This window comes from Amblyraja radiata, chromosome 14 (genome assembly GCF_010909765.2).
Source record: "Amblyraja radiata isolate CabotCenter1 chromosome 14, sAmbRad1.1.pri, whole genome shotgun sequence".
Taxonomy (NCBI): Eukaryota; Metazoa; Chordata; class Chondrichthyes; order Rajiformes; family Rajidae; genus Amblyraja; species Amblyraja radiata.
In genome coordinates, this window is record NC_045969.1 from 35,326,089 (window position 1) to 35,353,336 (window position 27,248).

General features: G+C 42.5%; 1 protein-coding gene across 1 annotated transcript in view; it reads right to left on the reverse strand.

Annotated features, from left to right (window-relative positions):
- epha6 (EPH receptor A6) overlaps positions 1 to 27,248 on the reverse strand; it is a 519,829-nt gene that overhangs the window by 189,031 nt on the left and 303,550 nt on the right. The window contains exon 4 of the mRNA XM_033033136.1: positions 3,724 to 3,879. Coding sequence (XP_032889027.1) covers positions 3,724 to 3,879 — 156 coding nt within the window. The remainder of the gene's footprint in view (positions 1 to 3,723; positions 3,880 to 27,248) is intronic.

Consider the following 27,248-nt stretch of genomic DNA (forward strand, 5'->3'; position numbering starts at 1 on the left):
TGTAAGGCCGCCCCAGTTATTTGAATGATGCACACACACACAAAAGGTAAACTAGGTGACGCTTTAAAAAAACAGATAGACACAAAGTGCTGAAGGAACTCAGCGTATCAGGCAGCATCTCTGGAGAAAATGGACGTGATATTTCGGGTTGAGACCCTTTTTGAGACTTCTGATCCGAACTGTCACTTGTCCGTGTTCTCCAGAGATGCTGCCTGACCCACTGAGTTACTCCAGCACTTCAGCACTTCATAAATCAGCATCTGCAGTTTATTTTCATTACTGTGCTTTTTTTCCCTTCCCAACATTATTTTAATCCACATTCATGCTTTCAATTACCACACAGGCACCTCATATTTTCCATGTGTTTGATTTATTCCTTTTTGAAATAATGCACTAGTTCCTTTTATACCAAAGCTTGATTTACACACTGGTATTTTTGGAATAACGTGCTCAAATTTACCTCTGACTGCATCATCGCATATACCCTGTATGTTTAATTTATGTGTTTTTGAATTATGCACCAACCTTTCAAGCATGTAACCTTGGCATAAAGCACAAGGTGCCTGTACTTATGAAAGGAATTGTATTTTTTTTTTTTTAAACTATTTAAATGGGTTTCAGCTGTTTCTAAATAATCCTGGTCACCAGAAACATTCAGAAACTGTGGGACAGGCATTGGACAGGCATTTGGCAGCTCAAGCTGTCAGTTAGATTCACCTATGACTAGTTAATGTTCGTGGACTGCACATTGGCGTAGCGATAGAGTTACAGCCTTGCAGCGCCAGAGAAGCGGGTTTGATACGGGTGTTGTCTGTACAGAGTTTGTACGTTTTCCCCGTAACCGTATGGGTTTTCTCCGGGAGCTCTGGTTTCCTCCCACATTCCAAAGATGTACAGGTTTGTAGGTTGCTTTGGTAAGAATTGTAAATTGTCCCAAGAGTGTTTCGGTTACTGCTAGTGTATGGGGATCGCAGGTCGGTGTGCACTCGGTGGGCTTTTCCATGCTGTTCTCAAAACTATAGTAAACTAGACTGTTCTGCCTCATTGAACGGTCATGGCAACAAGATGCTGAGCATGCTGTTACTCGTTAGTCACAAAAGGCAAGTGCATCCCAATGGAGCCGGACAGGAGACGCAAGGACAGTGACTCTCTGGCTTGTTCGCAAATGAGTTTCCGTTCAGTGGCTCAATGGCATTAATGAGTTGGTGCTAAATTCAGTAGCTTCTCCTTGACTCTGAACTATCTCTTTGGCTCACTGTTGACATTTATAGTGCTATGTATTTTAGAGCCAAGTATTTAGACATCTGGTGTGGATTCTGGCCTTTCGGCCCACCGAGTCCATGCCGACCATCGGTCACCCATACACTAGTTCTGTTATCCCCCTTTCTCATCCACTCCCAACATACAGGGATCCAATTAACCTACAAATAGGTGGACAGACTTCCTTTTATCCAAAGATGTTGCCTCTATATAAATAACAGTAAGTTAAGAGTAAGAGTACGTGGCATCAACTCTGGGAAGAGTATGTGAAAGAGATGACCATGAGTGGGATAGAAGTGAGGAAGCTGTTCGTTAGACTGGATGTCTGAGCTATCAAGCTCCTGCATCTACTCCCAGAAGATGGAAGAGATGGAAGAGAGAAAGGGAATGGCTAGAGTGGTGGGCATTCTTGACAATACTTCCAACCTTCCTGTCACGACGCACCGTCAAGATGGACTGGATGGAAAGGAGTAACAAGGCTGGACTGTGCTGTGTTCACCACTCTGCATATTCAACCGGTCAAGATCAGAATAATTGCCCTACCATACTGGGATGCTTGTCAACTTGATTGGGCAGCACAGTATCGCATCGGTAGAGTTGCTGCCTCACAGCACCAGAGACTCGGGTTCGATTCTGACTACGGGAACTGTCTGTGCAGAGTTTGTATGTTCTCCCTGTGACCGTGGGCTTTAACCAGGTGCTCCAGTTCCCTCCTGCATCCTAAATACTGCCAGCGGGACATCAGGTGATTCGTAAAAGACCTCTTAAATAATATATCAAATAGCTGTAAAAATGGGGTTGGATTGGTAAAAAAATGAGTTATTAAGATGGGAGTAAAGGGAATAGAGGGATATGGATCATATCCAGGTTCGATACTGACCAGGGTTCTGTTGTGTAGAGGTTGCATGTTCTCCCTGTGACCATGCGTGTGGTTCGGTTTCCTCCCACATCTCCCATCTTTTTTTAAATTTTATTACATATTATCAGTGCGTATTACGCTTACAGGCCTGTTAAGTTGCTACAAGTAAGAATTTCATTGTTTCGCTATCTATACATAACTAAAACTCTGATCTTGTTATCCTCCGGTCATTATGCGGTAGCGCTATGATTTTTCGACAGCTTACTAACCGTTCTCCTGCGCTGCGATTGCACCATGTTTTGTTTCGATCGGTGGTCTAATGTAAGCTTTAGTGAGGTTTAAAAATCTTAAAACCCGCGTATGCGCAGATCGAACTCCTCTCCTGCCGTTCAGCGCAGCATCTTTTCTCCTGTCACTCCGCGGGATGGTCTGCCACTTCCTGCGCCATCGCGTCTTTATTACAGGAGCGGTGGATGGCCGGTGGAGGTTTCCAACTGGACACAATTTTCGGAGGGACTGGAAACGGCCCGGCCTGGCACGGCACGGGAAATGGCGGCAAACGGAAAGCGGAGATTCTGATCTTGGCGGAGGACAGCGACCAACGACCAGCGACCAGTGTGTCCGCTCCAGCCCCTTCCCCTTCGATCCCCCTCGCTGGCTCCTGCCCCGCTCCCCCGTGATAACCCCACAACCCCCGTATTTTCTCCGAGCTCTCTCCCCCCGCCCCCACAACCCCCACTCCCCCTGCCCACACACTCCCCCGCCCACACCTCCCTACCCCCCCACCCACACCCCCCTCCCCCCCGCCCACACCCCCCTCCCCCCCGCCCACACCCCCCTCCCCCCTCCCCACTCCCGTCAGCTGCGCCTGCGCAGTAATACCTGCGTGTTCTATGTCTCGATGGGAACCCAATGGACGGGAATGCGCCGCCGGAGAGCCACTAAGAGTGGATGGGGGGGTTGAGGGGGGGTGGAGTGAGTGCGTGGGGGGGGGGGGGGAGAAGGGCAAGAGGCGGAGTGGGTGTGAGCTGAGGAAGGGGGATCAGGGGCGTCACTACGGGAACCTGTCAGCCGCGCCTATGCAATAGGGGCTATAGGTGAGTGGTGGAATAATGCATTTGGGGAACGGGTTGCATTGGGGGAACGGGTGAGTGGTGGAATATTGCGTTGGGGAATGGGTTGCGTTGGGGGACCAGGTCTCCCGTGTGACTGGGACCCAATGGGTCCCACTTAGTCTAGTCGGTACATATAACAATTAAACACTCTGACTCTTAGTCCATCAAAACATTTCCCATAACATGGTGTGCAGAACATTACACATTGCGTGTTTAAGAAGGAACTGCAGATGCTGGAAAATCGAAGGTACACAAAAATGCTGGAGAAACCCAGCGGGTGCAGCAGCATCTATGGAGCGAAGGAAATAGGCAACGTTTCGGGCAACCCTTCGGCCCGAAACGTTGCCTATTTCCTTCGCTCCATCGATGCTGCTGCACCCATTACACATTATGTGGTTGCAGCCGAACAATTGTTTTCAATGTGTGGTGTAGCAAAATGCATTATTTAACTATTTGGAGAACTCTGGAACAACTGCTGCAATGACTTACTTGTGCAAGCCATGGTAGGTGGGTCTTTCTCTGCCCTGAAGTAATTTTTCTCGCACTCACACACTTCTGATGCATCGTCATGGGAGAAGCTGTGCGGAGGACATTTGGAGCACTTGAGATTTCCAGCAAAAGCTTTGTAGAATCCCGGTCTGCAAGCTAAGAGAGTAACAAAATATATGAATTTTAAAGCAACTGACCACAATCCAGTGAATGTGAACACTAGAGATAATGACACACACTCCCCATGCCTGGAACAAATACACCACTGTTTTTCCAGTCAGTTCCCAACAATTCTCAACCCCTCAACCTTTCTGAGGGATTTTAACTATCTCCATCTTAAATACAACAATGTGAATCACTCTCAGTCATGTCATGTCTCGGAGCCAGAGTAGTTGCCAGGGTCTCGAGGTATTGGGAATAAAGCCCAGCCTGGACTGACTGGGATTGGGTAGCAGGATTCTGAGGATCATTGACGTCTTAACAAAATCTTGATGAGGATACCAAGCAGGCTCCAAGAGAAGATTATTGGGAAAGGGGAGGGATATGCGATATTGAACACAGGAAAGTTGTAGCTGGAGTAGGCACCAGCCCCTAAGAGCCTGCCCTGCCGTTCAGTATGATCATGGCTGATCTATGCTGGCCTTATCTTCTCTTCCATGTCAGTTATAACCATATATCCATATAACCATATAACAATTACAGCACGGAAACAGGCCATCTCGACCCTTCTAGTCCGTGCCGAATACATAATCTCCCCTAGTCCCATATACCTGCGCTCAGTTCCTTCTTCACAATCCTCAATCCCTCAACTGTTTGGAGGATTTTACCTATCACCATCTTAAATACAAGTACTGATCTGGCTTCCTCCATCCTCTGGGGCAGAGAATTCCAGAGATCTGGGCGGCACAATGGTAGTCGCAGCCTTATAGCACCAGAGACATGGGTTCGATCCTGACTACGGGTGCTGTCTGTATGGAGTTTGTACGTTCTCCCTGTGACTGCATGGGTTTTCTCCGGGTGCTCCAATTTCATCACAGACTCCAAAGATGTGTAGGTTTGTAGGTTAATTGGCTTTGGTAAAAATTGTAAATTGTCCCTTGTGTGTGGATTAGTGCTAGTGTATGGAGTGATTGATGTTTGGCACGGACTCGGTGCGCCGAAGAGCCAAGAGCGCCCATTTGGCCCATATCCCTCTAAACCTTTCACCAGTGGTACATCATGACTGCAGTGTGCATCATTTACTAAGTACTCTACAGTTACTCGTTTAGCCTACTCTAACAGCACTTGCAAAGCCAAAAACATGAAGCGGACAATTTGGGAACTCCAAGAGTGTTCTGATCCATTCCGACGTCGGAGTTTCGATCATCCCGACAAGAGGGCTCGTACATCGGGCCGTCCGTAGCGGCGACTGCGGAGGGTTCAAGGCCCCGACCACGGGTGAACAAAGTAGGAAGATTGACTGAACTTTCTCGCCTTCCATCACAGTGAGGAATGTTGTTTCCACTGTGATGGATGTTTAAGTTAAACTCTATCGTGTATTGTGTTCTTTTAACTTGTATGGCTGTGGTGCATGTGACAATAAATGTGAATTTGAACTTGAACTTCCACCACCAAGAAGGACAAGAGCAGCTGATGCACTGACAACTCCTCCATGCATATGTTGTGAACCTAAGTCTCTCACCATCTACTTGGAAGTAAATCCCTGTTCTTTCTTCATCACCTGATCTAAATTTAGTTTTTTTAGAGCCACAACGTGGCAACAGGCCTTTTGGCCCACCGAGTCCACACTGACCAATCTGTACACTATTTCTACCCTTACACACTAGGGACAATATACAGAAACCAATTATCCTATAAACTTGCAAGTCTTTGGAGTGTGTGAGGAAACCAAAGCTGCACAAGTAAAATATGAGGTGCCGTCCCTCCAATATGTGTTTGGCCTCACTCTGACAGTGGAGGAGGCCTGGGACAGAAAAGTCAGTGTGGGAAGGGGTATTAAAATGTTTGGCAACCGCGAGATCGCGTATAGTCTCTGCCCCAACTACCTTCCTTTAAGAGACAAGATAAAATAGTTGTCTATGCTAATTATTTTAGGAAAAGATAGCATGAGTGCAAAATGGGATCATATTTTATACATAATTGTTTTAGTAAAATTACTGTCAGCAATCATTTCAGTCTCCTGGTGGAGGAATTAATTGCAATGAAGCTAAAGCTTCTCTGTTTGTATTTTTGATTAGAATTGTTTCAGCTCTAATTTACTCCAACAGTATTTTTAGAACATATTTATTATGTTTAAAGTAATTTCCAGCATGACAATGAAATTATTTTTCTCAATGAGTACCTGTCAAGGAGTAATAACAGGGCTGCAGAGTGGGCTATTTTCCACTTTGCTCTCCCTGACAGCATCCAGTAATATTAAGTATGACAGCTTTAATGCAATGCAAATCTCCCTCAAACTGCCTTGAAACCCACCTCAAAATATATCTTCAGATTATAACCCTTTATGCGTATCGTTTACACTTCATGAGCTTGAAATCTTCCCTAACCTGTGCCGTCACAGCGTGTTAACTGGGATAATCTTGCTCAAAATATTTTCGGTATTGGTGAGGCTACCCTAATCCACTCAACTAAGTGAATTCAAGCATACATCTTTCAGCTGAAGGTGAAGAGCATTGAACAGTACAGCATAGGAACAGGCCCTTTGGCCCACAATGTCTGTGCCACACATGATGCCAAGATAAACTAAATGCCTACATGTGATCCATATCCTTCCATTCCCTGTATATCCATGTGTCTGTAGAAAGTCTTCTTAAACACCACTATCTTATATGCCTCCACCACCATCCCTGGCTGCACGTCCCAGCTACCCACCACTCTCTGGTGTAATAAACTTGACCCGAACACCTCCTTTAAACTTTGCCCCTCTCACCTTCAAGCTATGACCACTCATATTTAATATTTCCACTTTCGGAAAAAAGTTCTGACCTTCTACCCTATCTCTGCCTCTCATCGTTTTATACACTTCTATCAGTTCTCCACTCAACTTCTGGCTTTTCAGAGAAAACAATTGAAGTCTCTCCCACCTCTCCTAGCACGCAATAACCCCTAATCCAAGCAGCATTCCGGCAAACCTTTTCTGCACCCTCTCAAAGTTACCACGACCTACTGGTAATGGGACGACCAGAAGAGCACACAAAACTCCAATGTGGCCTAACCAAAGTTTTATAGGGCTGCAACATGACTTCCCTTCTCTAATACTCAATGCACCGACCAATGAAGGCAAGCATATCATATGCCTTCTTTATAAAGGATTTTAAACTAATCATAAGACCTAATCTTGAAAACAAAATCCAGGGATGCAGCAGGTACGGATGTTGTCGTTTAGGATTCTGCAGCTACTTTTCTCACGAACGTACAAACAAAAATGATTGCAATTACATTGTAGGTTTGAAAGGAAGTAGTTTTCCCGAACACTTGACATTCTTTGGCAGAGGGAAAGAACTTAATAATTAGATTACCGAAGTCAGGTCGCTTGGGAGACTGCCAGCAATTTTCTTACGCTCTGAAAATTTGATGGAAGGCTACATAAGAAAAGAAATTGATGTTCCCAACCAAAATTGCAAATCATAATCTTGTTCTAGTCAAGGAACTGTGCGATAAGCACCCACCAAAATGAATCAGCATTTAAATGTTTTTATCTTTGTCCCGATACTCAAACAGAAGTTTGTCTAAATGAAGAGATCATATTGTTCTAGAAATATAGACTGATTATTGCCAACACAAAGAAGTTTTCCCGCTAACTTATTTATTATTGTCAGTAATTGTTTTGACAGCAATTTCTGATACTGGCATTCATCCACAGTGTCTTCAAGCGTGGCATTTTCCTTCAAGGTAAGTTTTCAGTGTAAAATCTCTAAATTGATGGAATAATAAATAATTCACTTGGTGATCTGCAACAATAGGCTGAATTAGAAATGCACATATTTCATTGAATGCCAACTCAACGGAAGTGTTACCAGATGTTGATATCAGTCAAGACAGCACCTTCCACGATTTGTACTATGAGCATCGTACTCCTTATTGGAACAACAGTTGCATTTAAGCAGCTTCTATATGTTTTGTATTAGGTTTTTCTGGGTGCTCTGGTCTTCTCCCACATGTAGGTTGAAAGAGCTGGATCTTTGTACTTTAATTCACCTGATTGTTACCCTTCAATATCAGTCTACATATACCACTCTCCCAGGCGATGACATGGCATTGGGTGAGGCTGACGAGTTGTGTGGGGAAGTCAGGAGGAATCAGAAGCTTTTCTTTGTGATTATTGTTATTGCTGGTCCAGAATTTCATGGCTGTGGCAAATCACACATATCTGCTACCCAGTATGTCTGCACTCAGCTGGTACATAGAACATAGAACAGTACAGCACAAGAACGGGCCCTTCGACCCACAATGTTTGTGCTGAACATGATGCCAAGTTAAACCGATCTCATCTGCATGTACACGATCCATATCCCTTTATTCCCTGCACTTCCATCTAGAACCCTCTTAAATGCAACTATCGTATTTGCCTCCATTACCACCCCAGGTCACCACCATTCTCTGTCCCTAGATTGTGTAGGATAGTGTTAGTGCGTGGGGATCACTGATCGGCATGGACTCGTTGGGCTGAAGGGCCTGTTTCCGCGTTGTATCACTACATTAAAATAAACAATTTCATGCATTGTGGTGGAAGGGTCAGAACTGTCAGCATATCTTTGTAGAATCCAGACCAAGTGTTTCTTAACTATTAATGTTCTTTTAAATGAAATGTCATCGAATGTTGCAAATATGTTGCCAATAAGACATTGAATGGGTAGTTAAGCTAGTAGTTGTGAATGGTGTTATCAGTGATACTGTAGTTATTCTCAATATTAATTTACAAATTGATAACACAACTGAAATGTGAATCATTAATTTGAAACTGCAGAGAAGACATACCATTTGACCAATATTTAGGTTAAAATAAACACTAATAATGAGGTATTTGCTATTTATACACTAATCTATGAACATTTCTATACCCATATGACCCAAATAAACCATGCCCTAGTATTTACAATTCTCTCTATAAATGGGAGCATAATAGATGCAAATTATTATACAATAGGAAACCTACTTTTCAGGTTATATAAATTTAGGTTAAATCAGTAAAATGGCAGCTTGATTCCACTGTTTTTTCCTTTCTCAATGTAATTAGGGAATTCTTACTTTCAGGTATTTAAAAAAGATCATCTCTCCCAGAAGAAAATATTATTATTCTTATGTTCTCTTTTGCTCAAAACAGAAAGTACTGTTTGTAAACAAATTTCAACACAAATTATGACATTCTGCATTTACACACTAAGAGAATCAGGCAGCATCTCTGGGGAAAAGGAATAAGTTAAGAATACGAATAAGAATATGGCTGTGGAGGCCGTCATTGGGTATTTTTAAAGCAGAGATTTCTTGATTAGTAAGAGCGTCAAAGATTATGGGGAGAAGGCCGGACGTTGAGAGGGAAAGATAGATCAGCCATGATTGAATGGCGGAGCAGACTCAATGGGCCGAATGGCCTCATTCTGCTCCTATGTCTTATGGTTTTAATGAATGAACCTTTACATTTCTCTGCTACGTTTAGTTATTTAATAAATTCACGTTACTTTAACTCTCTGTTTTGCAATTCTACCTTTTCTAAATGTGTCATATACTGCAATGTTTAATTCATAGTCATGTTATTTCTCTGGGCAAATTTCAATAACTGATACTGTGTCTGATTCCTTGCAAATGTATTCATGTCTCCAGTTGTTTCTCCTTTTTAATATTTTGCCTTCCATGGATTCCAATAATTTTATACGAAGCTTGATTAAATTATTTATTGTCTGTTCTTTTTTTTGTAATTGTGGCGCATTAAGCCCAGATGTACATCATCCTGGTAAATACCATTGCAATAAAACTGTTTAATAGTTTTATCAACTGCTCATTGTCACATGTCATTTTATCTTGGCTATCCCTTCACATGTTTTACTATTTTGCTTTATGTTCCTTCATCCAATTTGAAGTGCCTCTCTAACCTTCCAATTCTTTATTGACTTCATTCTTGATTTCTTTATATTTGGTAGACACAAGGAACTGCAGATGCTGCTTTACCAAAAAAGACACAAAGTACTGGAGTAACTCACCTAGTCAGGCAGCATATCTGGAGAACATGGATAGGTGACTTTTCAGGTCGGGCCTTCTCCCCCCCCCCCCTTTACAATCAATCTGAAGAGGGGTCCTAAAGCCAAGTGTCACCCATCCATGTACTCCAGAGTTACTGCTTGACCCGCTGAGTTACTCCAGCATTTTGTATTCTCTTTATATTATCTCTTCTTACACTCTTCTCAGCTACAGCTGCACCATATATATCCTTTTCCTTGCCTTCAATTTTCTGTCATATCTTTACATTTCGCAAGCTTGGAATTATTTTTCTCCTACGATAACTGGTGTATCATTTTTGCTATGTTCACTCCTGCTTTTGAGCAGAAAATAACCATAGCTCAATATGAAATGCATGCAAGAAGGGATTTGCAATTATCATTCTTGATTTTAATCTGCATATTGCTTGGACTAATCAAACTAGCAAGGGGATTGCGGAGGAGGGATTTGTGGACTGTGTCAGGGATTGCTTCTTCGAACAATATATTATAGAACCTGGAGAAACAAGGAACTGCAGATGCCAGTTGACAAAAAAGGCACAAAGTGTTGGAATAACTCAGCGGGTCACGCAGCCTCTCAGACTTTTACGTTTTGGGTCAGGACATTCTTCTGACCTGAAATGTAATTTGTCCATGTTCTCCAGAGATGCTGAGTTACTCCAGCATTGTGTGAATTTTTAAAATTATAGAACCTGACTGGGAACAGGTTATTTTAGATTTATTCATGTGTAACAATGTAGGATTAATAAGGGATCCTGGAGTTAAGAATACCCGAGGGAGTAGTGGCCAGTGACACTGTAGCCCATGAGGCACAGTGGCAAAGCGGTGGAGTTACTGCCTTACAGTGCCAGAGTCCTGGGTTCAATCCTGACTGTGGGTATTGTCCATACAGTGTTTGTACGCTCTCCCTGTGACTGCGTGGGTTTCCTCTGGGTGCACCGGTTTCCTTTCACATTCCAAAGACATGCAGGTCTGTAGGTGAATTGGCTTCTGTAAAGTGTCCCTAGTGTGTAGGATAGGACTAGTGTACGGGCGTTTGCTGGTTGGTGCTGTCTCGGTGGGCGTAAGTGCTTGTTTTCATGTTGTATCTCTAAACTAAACTTGTGACAAAAAGCTTAAAAACAAATATCCACAATTTAGATTATGTCAAATATAAAAGTGTGGACAAAAGGTGTCTAAAGCGGACTGAAACAAAAAAATAGGCTAAAGAAAAGTCCAGTGGATGAGCAGTGGTGAATAATTAAACGGCTATTTTGTAATGATCAGCAAAAATGTAAATAGAAAGAAAGTTCCAATGAGAAAGAGAAACCATCTGTCATAGTCATAGTTATACAGTGTGGCACCAGGCCCTTCAGCCCAACTTGCCTATGCCGACCAACATGCCGACCATCTACGCTAGTCCCACCTGCCTGCGTTTTGCCCATATCCCTCTAAACCTACCCTAAACATGTACCTGTCTAAATGTTATTTAAACATTGTGATAGTACCTGCAACTACCTCCTCTGTCAGCTTGTTCCATGCACCCAACACCCTTCAAAAAAAAAGTAAAATGCCTCAAATTCCCATTAAATCTTCTGCCTCACCTTAAACCTATGTCCTCTGGTTCCTGACCTCCCTAATCTGGGTAAAAGACTGTGGCTAACAAAGGATGGTAAGGAATTACCATATAGATTCATGACTTGGCTGATGGTGCAGAACATGAAGTATTCAACTTTGCCGATGCTATGAAAATGGGTGGGAGGGGATACTGAGATGAGAATAGTTGTACTTTGCAGCAGAATAAAAATAAATAGAATGAATGGATGAAAACTTGGAAAATGCAGTTTAAGGTGGAAAAGCACACCTTAGGAGGAGATATTACGTAGGAGGCATCTAAAGTCAGGCTAACACCAAATGTAGAGAGATTTTAAATGAGTAAACTACAGAGGGATCTTGGCATTTTTGTGCATGAACCACATCTTTAGGGGCGGCACAGTGGTGCAGTGGTAGAGTCGCTGCCTTACAGTGTCCTTTGGCCCAACATGCCCACACCGGGCAACATGTCCCAGCTACACTAGACCCGTGCCTGCGTTTGGCCCATATCCCTCCAACCCTGTCCTATCTACATTCCCTTGCAATAAAAGCCAATACGTTATTTGTCTTCCTAACTACTTGCTGTGTCTGCTTGTTAACTTTAGTGGTTTAGACTTGCACTTTAGACTTCGGGTTCAGATTGTGCCCTGTGACAGCGCAGGATTTCTCCGGGTGTTCCGGTTTCTCCCCACACTCTAACGATGTACAGGTTTTTAGGTTAATTGGCTTCGGCAACATTGTAAATTGTCCTTAGTGTTTAGGATAGTGTTGGTGTATGGAGATTGCTGGTCGGAGGGAACTAGGCACAGACATTGGTAGCAGCCAGAAGAGATTCACTGCGTGAATGTGTGTGATGTGGGAATTGTCCTACCACGTAAGGCTAAATAATTTGGATCTGCCTTTTTTGGCTTTCGAAGAATATTACGTTTAAGACGCAAGGAGGGCATGACAGATTTGAAGGGTTCCAACCTGAAACGTCACATATTCCTTTTCACCAGAGATGCTGCCTGACCTGCTGTGTTACTCCAGTATTGCATGTCTATGACCGATTAGACGTTTAGATGTTCTCAATAGTGGGAGTCTCAAATAAGGGGACATAGTTTCAAAATATGGGAGGTGGAACCATCATTCTCATCCAAGATGCGAAGAAATTTCTTCCTGTAGAATTTAGTGAATCTCTGGAGTTCACTAATCCATAGGGGCCAAGGAAAGAGCGTTCACGTCGCGGCCCTGTTTCAACCAATCTTTCCACCACCACGCACAAGAAGCACAAGAAGCGCAAGACAGACACCATTGGGCAGATGCCAAGAAGTGTGTTCAGCTCTGGCTGAACAACTTCTAATCTTGTGTGTGGACTCGATAAGAAGAAGAAGACTAATCCATAGCAATATGGAGGCCAGATGATTCAGAGTATTCAAAGAAGCAAATATATAATTGAAAGATCAGCCAATTGATGCATGAAATTATAGAAGTATCCTCATGTCCATATACTGACAAACCTTAATTCCCTCCTTTATCCTTAAGTGGTTCTACCCTCTCCCTAGTTTCCCTCTTCTTTTTAATGTAGATATTATAAGCCAGGGGATTCTCTTTAATCCGACTTGTAAATTACATTTCATGACCCCTTATGGCCCTCCTATTTTCCTGCTTTCTTTATATTCATCAAAAGTCCTGACTTCATTTTCCTAAACCTTACATGGTTTTCTTTAGAACCTTACATTCCTTTATCTATTGGACTACATTTACAACCTCTCTCATCATCCAAGGTTCCCATGCCTTGCCACCCATGTTAATCCTCATTACTGGAACTTTGATTCAATGGCTCCCACATGTCAGATGGGGAGTACAGAGCCAGGGGCCACAGTTTAAGAATAAGGGGTAGGCCATTTAGAACGGAGATGAGGAAAAACTTTTTCACCCAGAGAGTTGTGAATCTGTGGAATTCTCTGCCTCACAAGGCAGTGGAGGCCGATTCTCTGGATGCTTTCATGAGAGGGTTAGATAGAGCTCTTAAAGATAGTGGAGTCAAAGGATATGGGGAGAAGGCAGGAACAGGGTACTGAATGTGGATGATCAGCCATGATCGAAGGGCTGAATAGCCTACTCCTGCACCTATTGTCTATCGAATTAACAATAATGACTGCTCCCAATTTACTCTCCCTAGTTCCTAGAAGAGATCAATAAATTGCCAAAAGCCTCTATTGTTGCCAAATTAGTTTCAGCAAAATTACATGTTATCCATTACGTTTTCATATGAAGAAAATGAGGCCGCATATCACTTGGAAAATAAACGTCTGTTGGATACGGGTAAAATGGATTGGGGAGTACAAAAAGGACAAGGTGAGGTGCAGATCAATGAGATCACGATAAAAAAGAATGAGTTCATTGATTATTTCTGGAGGGACAAAATTGAAAAATAGCGAAGTTAAACTGAATTTGTATGGAATTTTCAAGTGTGATTGAACTTCTGTGTGCAGTTTGGTCACTATATTATAATAAGGTATTAGAGGTACTGAATGGCACCAAGATTGTGAGGTTGCATTCATCAAGAAAGGTTGGGTCTCTTAACTTGGCATGCCAATGCTGAAGGGTGAACTGAAAAGGCTGTAAAATTATGAATGGCTTAATTAAATAGCCCCTCTCCTTTGAGAAAGACCAAAACTAAAGGTTATTGGTATATGATGGATGTTAAATGGGAAATTTAAAAGTATCAATACTTAGTTTAGCTTAGTTTATTGCCACGGTAGAGTGAAAAGCTTTTGTTGCGTGCTAAACAGTCAGTGAAAGACTATATCTGTATGTGTTAGAAGGAACTGCAGGTGCTGGTTTAAACCGAAGATAGACACAAAAAGCTGGAGTAACTCCTGACAGGCAGCATTTCTGGAGAGAAGGAATGGGTGATGTTTCGGGTCGAGACCCTTCTTCAAACTGGTTACGGATAAGGGAAACGAGAGATATAGACGGTGATGTGGAGAGATAAAGAACAATGAATGACAGATATGCAAAAAAGCCATTGTAAGCTGTTTGTAGGGTGAAAAGGAGAAGCTGCTGTGACTTGGGTGGGGAAGGGATCGAGAGAGGGGGTATGCTGGGGCTACCTGAAGTGAGAGAAATCAATATTCATACCACTGGGCTGCCCAAGCGAAATATGAGATGCTGTTCCTCTAATTTGCGTTTAGCCTCACTCTGACAACGGAGGAGACCCAGGACAGAAAGGTCTGTGTAGGAATGGGAATGAGAATTAAAGTGTCCAGCAACCGGAGCTAACTTGGTTTAGGTGGGTTAACCAGGGAGTTGCGGAAGGAATGGTCTCAGCGGAAGGCGGAAAGGGGTGGAGATGGGAAAATGTGGCTAGTGGTGGAATCCCGTTGGAGGTGGCGGAAATGTCGGGGAATTATGTGTTGTATGTAACGGCTGATGGGGTGAAAGGTAAGGACTAGGAGGACTGTCTCTGTGGCGACTAGGGGGAGGGGGAGCAAGGGCGGAGCTGCGGGGTACCGAGGAAACACGAGTGAGGGTCTCATCTATGAAGGAGAAGGGGATAGGTACAGTCTTTGCAGGAAGCAGGGTGGGAAGAAGTGTAGTCGAGATAGTTGTGGGAGTCAGTGTAATAGACGTCAGTCAACAGTCTATTTCCTGTGATGGAGACTGTGAGATCAAGAAAGGAGTCGGAAATGGGCCAAGTAAATTTGAGTGCAGGATGAAAATTGATGGTGAAGTTGATGAAGTCCATGAGTTCTGCATGGGTGCAGGAGGTAGCACTGATGCGTCTAGGGCTCTGGAACCCCAGCCCGGCAGATCCGTTTCCATAGCCGACTTTGCAGGCTGCTATCTCGCCCCCCCCCCCCCCCCAAACAGCATTCAAAGAAATATGGTTGATACATGTAATATCATTTCCACTGCCGTGTCTATAAGTATTGGCCGATTTCAAATTGAAACATTAATTAAATATGGAAAAGCTGAAATTTCTATCAGCACATTGTCAAAACATACAACTTTAAATGATTCCTCATTTTCCAAGTGAATAGTTCATTGATTAGTAAATCAGTGTTCTTGATTCCTAAACACAATGTCACTCAGTTTATACGTGTGGAGAACAGTTTAAAAGCAGAAAATCATATCTAGGGTTAAATAAAGTGCTCCTTAGTGTACAAAATGTTTTAGTCTCCAAATAATATCTGTATATAAGCAACACAACCACACAGGTATCCAAATATGCGACACAATTAGTCTAGTTTAGTTCAGAGATACAGCATTGAGACAGGTCCTTCGGCCCACTGAGTCCACGCCGACCATCAATTACATGTTCACACTGGTTCTATGTTATCCCAGTTTCTCATCCATTACTTACTGATTAGAGGCAATTTTACAGAGGGCAATTAACTTACAAATCCATATGTCTTTGGGATGTGGGAGGAAACTGGAGCACCCTGAGGAAACCCATTGTCTTGGTTAATTCGTTTATCGCTGGGGTGGGAGATTGCAACCTTCAAGTGGTCCACCCTGTTTCGACGAATGCAATCAACCTGGCGTGCACAAATGGAAGATCAAACAGAACAAGTTGTCTTACAACTTTGGGCTGTGCACGCCATACGCAGGAAGAAGAAGAGTTTACCGATAGTGTTCCCTAATTTTCAAACAATTTGATATGAAAAATATTAAAGAAGTCCGTGGCGGGGCTAAATGGGACATCGTGTAAAATTAGTTCGGTTTCAGAAGTTGTCTTTGCACAGTAAATTCAGTGAAGCATCAGGGTGAGTTGTTTGATTTAACAGAGTAAAATTAGGGTGGAAGATTGCAACCTTCGCGTGGTCCGCCCTGTTTCCACAAATGCAATCAACCCAGCGTGCACAATCAAATAAGATCAAATAGAACAAGTTGCCCTACAACTTTAGGCTGTGCACGCCATACGCAAGAAGAGGACAGAGTAAGAAGACAGAGTATTATTCAACCCCGGAGAGAATCCACCATGAGGGCCTCACCCATTGGGAACTTGCTTTAGTAATTCAGACATACAATCTTGATTATTTCCTCCCTATCAATGTTAAGATAAATTGATACTAAATCACTTTGACGGTACACATTATGTCCCTTGACAGGCATGTGTTCCAGGTATCATATAATAATACTGTATTATAACCAGCTCTGCCGAAAGTAACTGATTTTTAGAATTGAAAATGATTGTATAAAAAAAATTAAAATAGAATAAAGAATGCTATAATAACAAAGGTATAAGGTTTGAGAGAGGTTTGAGTGAATCTTCTCTGATCACTTGACACATCTCCTTTCTCTATATCTTAGAAACATGCTGAATAAAATCAATTTGGTTAGTCAATTTGGCTCCTGCTGGGCATGAGTTTACATCATAAAATAATTCAATATCAAAACTGGAGTACTTTTACCCACAGCTCAAACTATGTGATTGAGGTAATCAATGTATCCTCATATTAAGTCAAAAGACTGGTTTCCTCAGAGCTGGAGAACTATTACACAATACTGGCCAGGAATTAGGCATTCCTCTGAATTCAAAGCATTATATACTTGGCAAAACAAGGAAGTGCAGATGCTGGTTTACCAAAGAAAGACACAAAATGCTGGAGTAACTCAGTGGGTCAGGCAGCATTCCTGGAGAACAAGGATAGATGCCATTTCAGATTGGGGTACTCCAGCTTTTTGTATCTTTCCACAATATACTTAGCATTAAACTGAGATATTTTACCCTTTTCTCTTTTTTTGCAACCTTTGCCACCATGAGGCTTAAGTTTGAGAATAATCGAGAACCAAAGTGCATCGGTTTAAGGTGAGGGGGGGGAAAGATTTTATGGAAACCTGAGGGGTGACTTTTTTACACAAAGGGTGGTGGGTGTATGGGACAAGCTGCGGAAGGAGGTGGTTGAGACAGGCACTATCGCAACATTTAAGAAGCATTTGGACGGATACATGGATAGGATAGGTTTATAGGCCAAAAGCAAACAGGTGGGAGTAGTGTAGATGGGGCATGTTGGTTGATGTGGGCAAGTTGGGCTGATGGGCCTGTTTCTATGCTGTGTGACTTCATGACCCTCTATGACTATGAGATGTATAGAACAACAACTATGCTCAGCCATTTTATACTCTCTTGAAATTGAGTCTTCGATCCAACACGTATGTAAACTCCTGCTTTACATCTTTAATTTCATGCACAGTTCTGTGAATCTTTGTTGTATATTTTTCCCAATGTGCTTCTGACAGTGGCTTGCTCAGAAATGCATCTAAAATCCCAATTATCATCCAAATACTAATGTCCTGCCCTGGAGCAGGAAGGGCAGATTCAACACTAGGTTTTTTTAGTCCTTTATGCTCCACTTTTAAACATCCGTGCAACTTGGCATCCAGCTTTCTATTGTGGGTCTTCATGTCATCCTTGACATTTAAGCTTTAGTTTCTTTAACAGCTTTTGCAGAAGCATCTCATAAATCTCCTGTATTGAAATGTATGGCACCCAGTCTGTCTTCCTGACATCTGTAGTATTTGTCCCTCTAGTTAGCCACGCCCCTTTTTGCTGTTATATCAAATTTCAATACTTTTCCCATGCCTACGTCCAAAACATTTTTATAGATTGACAAGTCAAGAGGCGCTTAAATAGGCTTCTGTATCATCATTGATTTTACAAGTATATTTACCGCTACCATATTTTTAATCTCTTCTCCATTCCTCTATATTTTCTTTAATATAATCTGCCTTTTTATATCAATTCTCTTGCACGTGGCAAAAGTTAAACAAAGTCCAGGTTCAGGAATCAATCTGAAACTTTTATTTGGTTCTTTTTCCAGAAATGCAGGCTGGTTTGCTTAGTACAATGTTTGTATGATTCATCTCTTGATTCACTACAACGGCATCTGAGATTTGGCCGAATAGTCTAGTACTTTTTGATTAAAAGTGTAAAATTGGCATTTTAGACTTTTAGAGATACAACGCGGAAACAGGCTCTTTGGCCCAGCGAGTCTGCGCCGACCAGAGATCTCCCCGTACACTAATACTATCCTACACATTCGGGACAATTTTAGAATTGTTACCAAAGCCAATTAACCTACAATCTTGCACGTCTTTGGAGTGTCGAAGGAAACCAGAGGACCCAAAGAAAATCTTCACCATCACAGAGAGAATGTACAAACTCCATACAGACAGCGCCCATACTCAGGCTCAAACCCGAGTCTCTGGCGCTGTAAGGCAGCAACTCTACTGCCCCTGTGCCGCCCATATAAAGGCCTCTGTACACTGGCCTCTATGTAAGGCTAATCATTTTCCTCTGGTTTATCACGTACCTCTTTCTATTTCTAATCCTACACTAATATATAGAATGAATTGAGTGCCAATTTATGCCAAATTCCCTTTAGGGACTGCTTGTTATTCTATTATAACCAATGAATGAAATGAATGGCACATGGAATTCTACTTCCAACATAGAACCGTTGATTGGCACAGTTAAGTGCCCTCAAGCCTACTTTAGGAGGAAATGCAAACCACCCATTTCAAGCTTAATAAGCGAGTTCGGTATTACAACTGCGCATGCTCAGGTCATGGGTCATACGGGATAAACATTCTCGCCAGCTGAGCTACTGTGTGTGTGCGGACCTGTGTATTCATTTCAATGAGATTTATAAATAAATGTATCCGTCAAATATGTCAGCATTAGGCCACAGCGTACTGCAGGCTGCACAAATCCACAATTGTATCTACTTAAACATTTGACTCAATACAGCACCAGCCATGAAAACGCAAGAATACATGGAACGAACCTGTCAATTATCAAATCCCGGGCATTAGCCTGAGTCACAGCCATTCAAATTCAATATTGATTTACACGAATTACAAGTTGTGTGGTCAACCAATTTGAGACAGTCCTTAAATTCCTATCTAAACAACCTTCCTGGATTGATGGAAAAAAGGAGAATGTGCTGTGTGTGTGTGTGTGTGTGTGGGGGGGGGGGAGGGGGACTAGTTCAGAAACTGAACTAGAACTGGGACTGTGTAAGTAGTGTGTGAACAGCAGAGCAAAAAAGGAAGCTATTGAGTTGACAAAATTCTAGATTAATTCCTTGGTAGAATAGTTAACAATTTATACACAGTTTATACAGCGCTGTGTTTGTTTTGGTTTATCCCGAATGATCTTTGACAAATCCCATGATTCCTTGTGTTTATCGAGATACCGAACTCGCTTATTGAAAATTCCTTTGGCTCATCACTGGGCAACCAAAAAATCCTGTGTTGAAAGGAACTGCAGATGCTGGTTTATACAGAAGATAGCCACAAAATGCCGAAGTAACTCAGCGGGTCAGGCAGCATTTTTGGAGAAAAAGAATATGTGATGTTTCAGGTCGGAACCCTTCTTCAGTCTGAAAGATGAAGGAGGGGGGAGGGGGGTGGGGGGAACTGGAGGCGAGAAAAGGCCAGAACAAAACAGAGCCGGCAACAGGTGACCTCAGGAGACCATAATGGCCCATTGTTGGCTGGAGAAGATGGGCTAATGACAGGGATACAAGGATGCGAACAGTGATAGTAAGACGACGAGGGTGGGAGGAAAGAAGGGATGGAATGGAATGCAGGGGTTACCTTCCATTTCATAGTAATTGAAAATAAAATGTAACTGTCAGTCACTACATTTGCCTGCGACAGTGGGGCAGATAGTGCAAGAAAATTATCCCGTTATAATAAATCATATTTTGGTCTTTGTGCATAAACATGGTGAAATGTCACGCATAGTAATAATGCTCCACTACTACCCTATTAGGTTTGCTTTGCTTTCTAAACAAAACTTATCTCCTAATGTAATTGACATTTAGTACATTTGCCTCAACATGATTGTCCACTGTTTTCTATAACAAATGTACAGCAAAGTACTTGTGTTTATACATGACCAAGGTGGACGAAGAGGGCTTAAATACTCAAAGGATTGAGGGAACAATTCCATTTGACTTTACAAATTTCTAATTCCCCTTGACTTCCTCCATCTTTCAATCTCCTCATCAGTTTTGCAGGCCATAAATAACCTTCCAATTACAATGTCCAAAAAGGCTTGTGTGCAATGTTATAACTTGCCACGTGTCCAAATCAATAAGTCACCCAATTAATATTTTTTGTACTTTTTAAAATTCTTCAACGTCCACTTGGAGAACATGGAAGTTACTAGATTTTGTAGGAATGTAAAAGTGATTGGTGAGTCTGAAAAAAAGCAATCCGTCAACTGAATTCAAAGTGAGTTGCGATAAATATCGGCTTGCATAAAACAGACTGTTTTCAAAGGTAATCTGATAAATGCCCATTATTGTTAACTATGTAAATATCATGGTTAATGAAATTAAATGATTTACTGAGCTACAAGTAAGAAGTTATATATTCTAACATTTTATTTGAATGGCATTGCAGCTTAATGTAATCTATGCTATCCATTTCACACAAAGGGTGGTGGGTGTATGGAACAAGCTGCCAGAGGAGGTAGTAGAGGCTGGGACAATCCCAACATTTAAGAAACAGATAGACATAGGACTGATATGGAGGGATATGGACCAAACGCAGGCAGATGGGACGCATGCAGCTGGAGCATGATGGCAGGTGTGGGCAAGATGAGCCGAAGGCCTGTTTCCATGCTGTATCACTCTATGACTATGCTAGGTAGCATATTGATTCACGCCCATCACCTCTTTGTGGCCTCTCAATCTTATCGATTGGTGCTGGGGATGAGGGGTGGCAGCAATTTTCATGCTCATATGGGGAACCACGAAGTGAAGGTAGAAAATGAATAATTTTGCATGGCTTTTAGGCTTTTTCACCGGGTTATTAAGGATCATTAGAAGTAGCCAGCTTGTTTGCTATGCATTAACCCTCAGTGATATTGGACAGCTCTGCAAGTATATCAATTAATCTTCAGGGTAAAGGTGCAGAGAAGATTTACAAGGGTGTTGCCAGGACTCAAGGGGCTGAGCTGAGGGAGAGGCTGAGCAGGCTCAGACTCTATTCCTTAGAGCGCAGGAGGATGCGGGGTGGTCTCACAGAGGTGTACAAATGCATGAGAGGAATAGACCTGGTGAGACGTACAGAGTCTGTTTCCCCAAGTAGGGGAATCAAGAACCAGAGGACATAGGTTTAAGGTGTGGGGGGAAAGATTTAATAGGAACTGGAGGGATAACGTTTCACGCAACAGGTGGTGTTTTCTGGAACGAGCTGCCAGAGGAGGTGGTTGAGGCAGGTACTATCACAACATTTAAGAAACATTAGACAAGTACATGGATAAGACAGGCTTAGAGGGCCAAACGCAGATTGGTGGAACTAGCAGAGATGGGACATGTTGGTTGGTGTGGGCAAGTTGGGCCGAAGGACCTGTTTCCACACTGCATGACTCGATGAAATGGATGTGAGAGTGAAAAATCTTGATTTTCTTTGTTTTGTTTATTGGCTTGTTGAATTTATTTAGAATGTCACCACAAAATAGCTCAAAGCATTCCAAGTAATATGAAAATGTAAAAATTGTAAAAAAACATTTAAAAAACATACAAACAAACAAAAAAGAATTAAAAACATAAGTCTGACCTATAGATGAAACGGATTATTAGTCCAAGTGTTAATGTGGAGAAAGTCTTTGTTTTTAGAAGTTGGATTAACTTGATTGAGACGTCCTTTTGATTTGATGTTGAATTGAAACCTTGTTTGCTTGTTACAAAAGTTCAGGTGATATTAAGTTCCATTGGCTTTCCCAACACATTAGTCTTTCTTTTATAACTTCCTGAGTCAATATGACAATTTTGATTTTGGCACTGAATAAGTTAATTGTTATTTTTCAAAGGTGAGAGATCTCACAATATTTTGTTGTTCGGTGTGTCTGAAGGGAATGTTCTTAATGCTTCTGTCACATTAGTTTAGTTTAGTTTATAGATACAACATGGACATAGACCGCTCGGCACACTGAGTCCACGCCGTCCATCGATCATTCGTTCAGACTAGTTATATGTTATCCCACCTTCTCATCCACTCCCTGCACACTTGGGGCAAGATACAGAGGCAAATGAACCTACATACCTGCACGTCTATGGTATGTGTGAGGAAACCAGAGTACCTGGCGGTCACAGCGAACCCACTGAACCCACGCGGTCACAGGGAAAATGTGCAAACTCCACACACACACAGCACCCGAGACCAGGATTGAACCCGGGTCTCTAGCACTGTGATACAGTGGTTCTATGCAGAGTTGGAATGTTTAAAGTGAACTATTATCCTGTATTTGTTCTGTAGCAGGCGTTTTAAATCCAATTAAAGCAGGCAAAAGCATAGTAGTGGCAGATTTTAAGGTTGACTAATAATATCATTCATCATTAAGCAACATTTTGATCAATTAAAAGTAACTCAGGACAACATCATTTCATGTGAAATTAGGTTGTGTAATTTACATAGTTTAATGAATAATTTGTGATTAGTTTAACCCACGTTAATGGGTTCTAAAATTGCACATACTTGATAATGCTTAAATTCATGCATGATCCAGCCAAACCAATTTTTAAAATGTAAACACATGGAACTCGAGATGCTGGAAACTTGAGCAAAGAAACAAAGTACTGGATGAACTCAGAGGGTCAGGCAGCATTTGTGGAGGGAACGGACAGATGGCCAGAAACTATAATCTGTCCATTTCCTCTGCAGGTACAGCCTGATCTGCTGAGTTTCTCCAGCACTTCATATTTTGTTTGCACAATGTACATCATTTTCCACGCGACTAAGACTCATAACAGCTTTTGAAAGAATCCTTTTTATAATCCTATTGAACAATTTTTCACTATTAAAGAGGCTTGTGAAAGCATTACTCATGCACAAATTGTAGTTTTTCTTTCCTTGTCAATTTATGGATGTATACATGGTTTGAAGTAGCTAATTATATCTTTATACAGAATGTAGAAATAAATAACTGCAGATGCTGGTTAATACATAAAAGGACACAATGTACTGGAGTAACTCAACAGGCCATATAGCAACTCTGGAGAACGTGGATAGGTGATGTTTCAGGTTGAGACAATTTTTCAGGCTGACTGATCTTTATACACTAAGCTGCTGAGACAACCAGCTCTGACTATATCTTATTCACGCAATATTTAAGGAGAACTCCTAATCAGACAACTGAACCATGAACAATCCTACCAACAACCAGAGAGCAGTCCTGAGCTACTATCTACCTCACACTGGAGACCCTCGGACTATCTTTTATCAGACTTTACTGGACTTTATTTAGTTTAGTTTAGTTTGGAGATACGGCGCGGAAACAGGCCCTTCGGTCCACCGGGTCCGCGCAGACCAGCGATCTCCGCATATTAACACTATCCTACACCCATTCGGGACAATTTTTTTACATTTACCAAGCCAATGAATCTACAAACCTGTACATCTTTGGAGTGTAGGAGGAAACCGAAGATCTCGGAGAAAACCCACGCAGGTCATGGGGAGAACGTACAAACTCCGTACAGACAGCACTGATAGTCGGGATCGAACCCGGGTCTCTGGCATTGCATTTGCTGTAAGGCAGCAACTCTACTGCGCCACTGTGCTGCCCTTATCTTGCTCTAAACATTATTCCCTTTATCATGTAGCTGTACATTGTGCATCAATTGTTATCATGCATTGTCTTTCTGCTGACTGGCTAGCACGCAACAAAAGCTTTTCACTGTACCTCGGTACATGTGACAATAAACTAAACTAAATAGAAACTTTAAATTGATTTTAGACGTTTTTCACTCAGAATATGTTCCAATGAAGATGTAAAGTATCACGGCTAAATCTTTTTTTTTACAAGTCTAACTGGATTAATTGTGAATACACCTGAAGAAAGTTTGCTTTTGTATATTGAATCACAAACACATGTATAAATATTCCATTTACAGCGTCACTTTGGGTGAAGATGCAATGAATTAAATGTAAGGGTCAGCCGGATGCCATTTTAGCTGTCACTTCTGAATGCATTCTCTGAGTACAGCTTCCTCCAGACCAGAAGGCATTCCATTTTTATATCTCATTTCTACTATCAGTTGCATCTTTTCTCACAAGTTCTGAACAGAAAATGTAATAGTTTTTGTGAGACAAACTAAAGGTGCAGCACAGCAAGCATCTAACAATTCAATGAAGAACCCCACTCAGCAGCCACATTACAGAGATCAAGGAGGATTGCTCTTCAGGCCCGGAGACCATAGCTGATCACAAGTGTTCGGTGCTGAAATTCAGCCATATTAGGTTAGAAAAGTAAAGCTTCCCCGAACGGCACAGTAGTGCAGCTGGTAGAGCTGCTGCCTCAAAACATCAGTCGCCCGGGTTCGATCCTGACCTGGGATGCTGTCTGTGTGGAGTTTGCTTGCTCGTTCTCCCTGTGACCGCATGGGTTTCCTCTGGGCACTCTGGTTTCCTCCCTTATCCCACAGACATGCAAGTTTGTAGGTTAATTGGCCTCTGTAAATTGCACTCAGTGTTTTGGGGGGTAGATGCAAAAGTGGGATAACATAGATCTAGAGTGAATGGGTGATCAGTAGCTGGCGTGACTCGGTGGGCTGGAGGGCCTGTTTCCACACTGTATCTACTGGACTTTGTAAGGAAATAATTTCATAGTGCATTTGCACTTTGCACAAGTGACAATAAAAGCACCATTGAACCATCAATCAAACTATGACAATTGATTACAACAATTTACAGAAGCCAATTAATGTACTAACTTGTATGTCTTTGGATTGTGGGAGGAAACCGGAATACCCGGAGAAAACCTATGCGGTCACAGGGAGAATGTACAAACGTTGTACAGACGCACCTGTTGTCAGGATCGAACTCAGGTCTCTGGTGCTGTAGGCCAGCAGCTCTACCGCTGCGCCACTGTGCCTCCCCTTCTTTCACCTTTGTAATCTTTCACCTTTCGATCTGTAAGCAGATTGCCCTTGCCTTAAAATAATTTAAGACAGGGGCAGTCCAGTCATTGTATTTAACATGTTGCACAGTTGTTCCCCACTGAAGCTCAGTTGGAATGAATAATTCTAGCTGCTATTTATTTTTATGTCACTTCAGAACTTTTAAAATCAAATGTTGAAATTTACATCTTTCCCTGCTTGTTCCTTTTCAGCTTGCTGGACAGCCTCAATATACCTTCCCATTCATGCATGGCAGTACCTATTTTGAAGTTTTTTACATCAAACTAAAATGCAAACACTACTCATTGGAGCATCAAGCCACTCAATGTTCCAGAACAGTGACCTCCTATAGTCTGAGTGCCTATTATCATCATGGTTATGATGTGGTTGTGAAACCTGGTTATGAAAATATGCCCCATGATCGTTCAATTATACGCAACCTGGGCCGCAACCTGTTATCTCTCCCAGCAAGATTTTAACATATCAAAGTATATGTTGTCGTCACCTTTAGAATTCAACTAGACTCCCTGCCAAGTCTGAGTATAAAGGTTCTTGCTCATTCCATTGATATTGATATAATTTCCATGTAGTTAAGCAACAAAATAAGAAATAGAAAATTGCTGATTCCAACATGTGCAGAGGGAAACAAACTTAAAAGCCTTGAAGGTTGACATAAAAATGCAGGAGAAACTCAGCGGGTGAGGCAGCTTCTATGGAGCGAAGGAATAGGCGACATTTCGGGTCGAGACCCTTCATCAGACTGATGTTGGGGGGGGGGGGGGGGGGGAAAAAGAAAGGAAGAGGCTTTGTGGGAGAGCTGGGAAGGGGGAGGGAAAGGAGGGAGAAAGCAAGGGTTATCTAAAATTAGAGAAGTCAATGTTCATACCGCTGGGGTGTAAACTACCTAAGCGAAATATGAGGTGCTGTTCCTCCAATTTGCGCTGGGCTTCACTCTGGCAATGGAGGAGGCCCAGGACAGAAAGGTCAGATTGGGAATGGGAGGGGGAATTGAAGCCTGCGCTTGGTCTCGCCAATGTAGTTGACACCTGGAACAGCGGATGCAGTAGATGAGGTTGGAGGAGGTGCAGGTGAATCTCTGCCTCACCTTGAAAGACTGATTGGGTCCTTGGATGGAGTCGAGAGGGGAGGTAAAGTGACAAGTGTAGCATTTCCTGCGGTTGCAAGGGAAAGTACCCGGGGAGGGGGTGGTTTGGGTCGGAAGGGTCAAATTGACCAGAGAGTTACAGAGGGAACAGTCTCTATGCAGAAAGCAGAAAGGGGAAGAGAAGGGAAGATGTGACCAGTGGTGGGATCCCGTTGGAGGTGGCAAAAATGTCGGAGGATTATATGTTGTATGCAATGGCTGATGGGGTGGAAGGTGAGGACAAAGGGGACCCTGTCCTTGTTACGAGTGGGGGGATGGGGAGTAAGAGCGGAGCTGCGGAATATTGAGGAAACCCTGGTGAGAGCCTCATCTATAATAGAAGAGGGAAACCCCCCCACTCCTTCCCTAAAGAATGAGGACTTTTCTGATGCCCTGGTATGGAACACCTCATTCTGGGTGCAGTTGCGGCGTAGATGGAGGAATTGGGAGTAGTCCTTACAGGAAGCAGGGTGCGAAGAAGTGTGGTCAAGATAGCCATGGGAGTCAGTGGGTTTGTGGTAGATGTTGGTCAGTAATCTGCTTCCTGCGATGGAGATGGTGAGATTTAGGAACGGTTGGGAGATGTCGGAAATGGTCCAGGTGAATTTGAGTGCTGGGTGGAAATTAGTGGTGAAATGGATGAAGTCAGTGAGTTCTGCATGGGTGCAGGAGGTAGCACCAATGTAGTTGTCA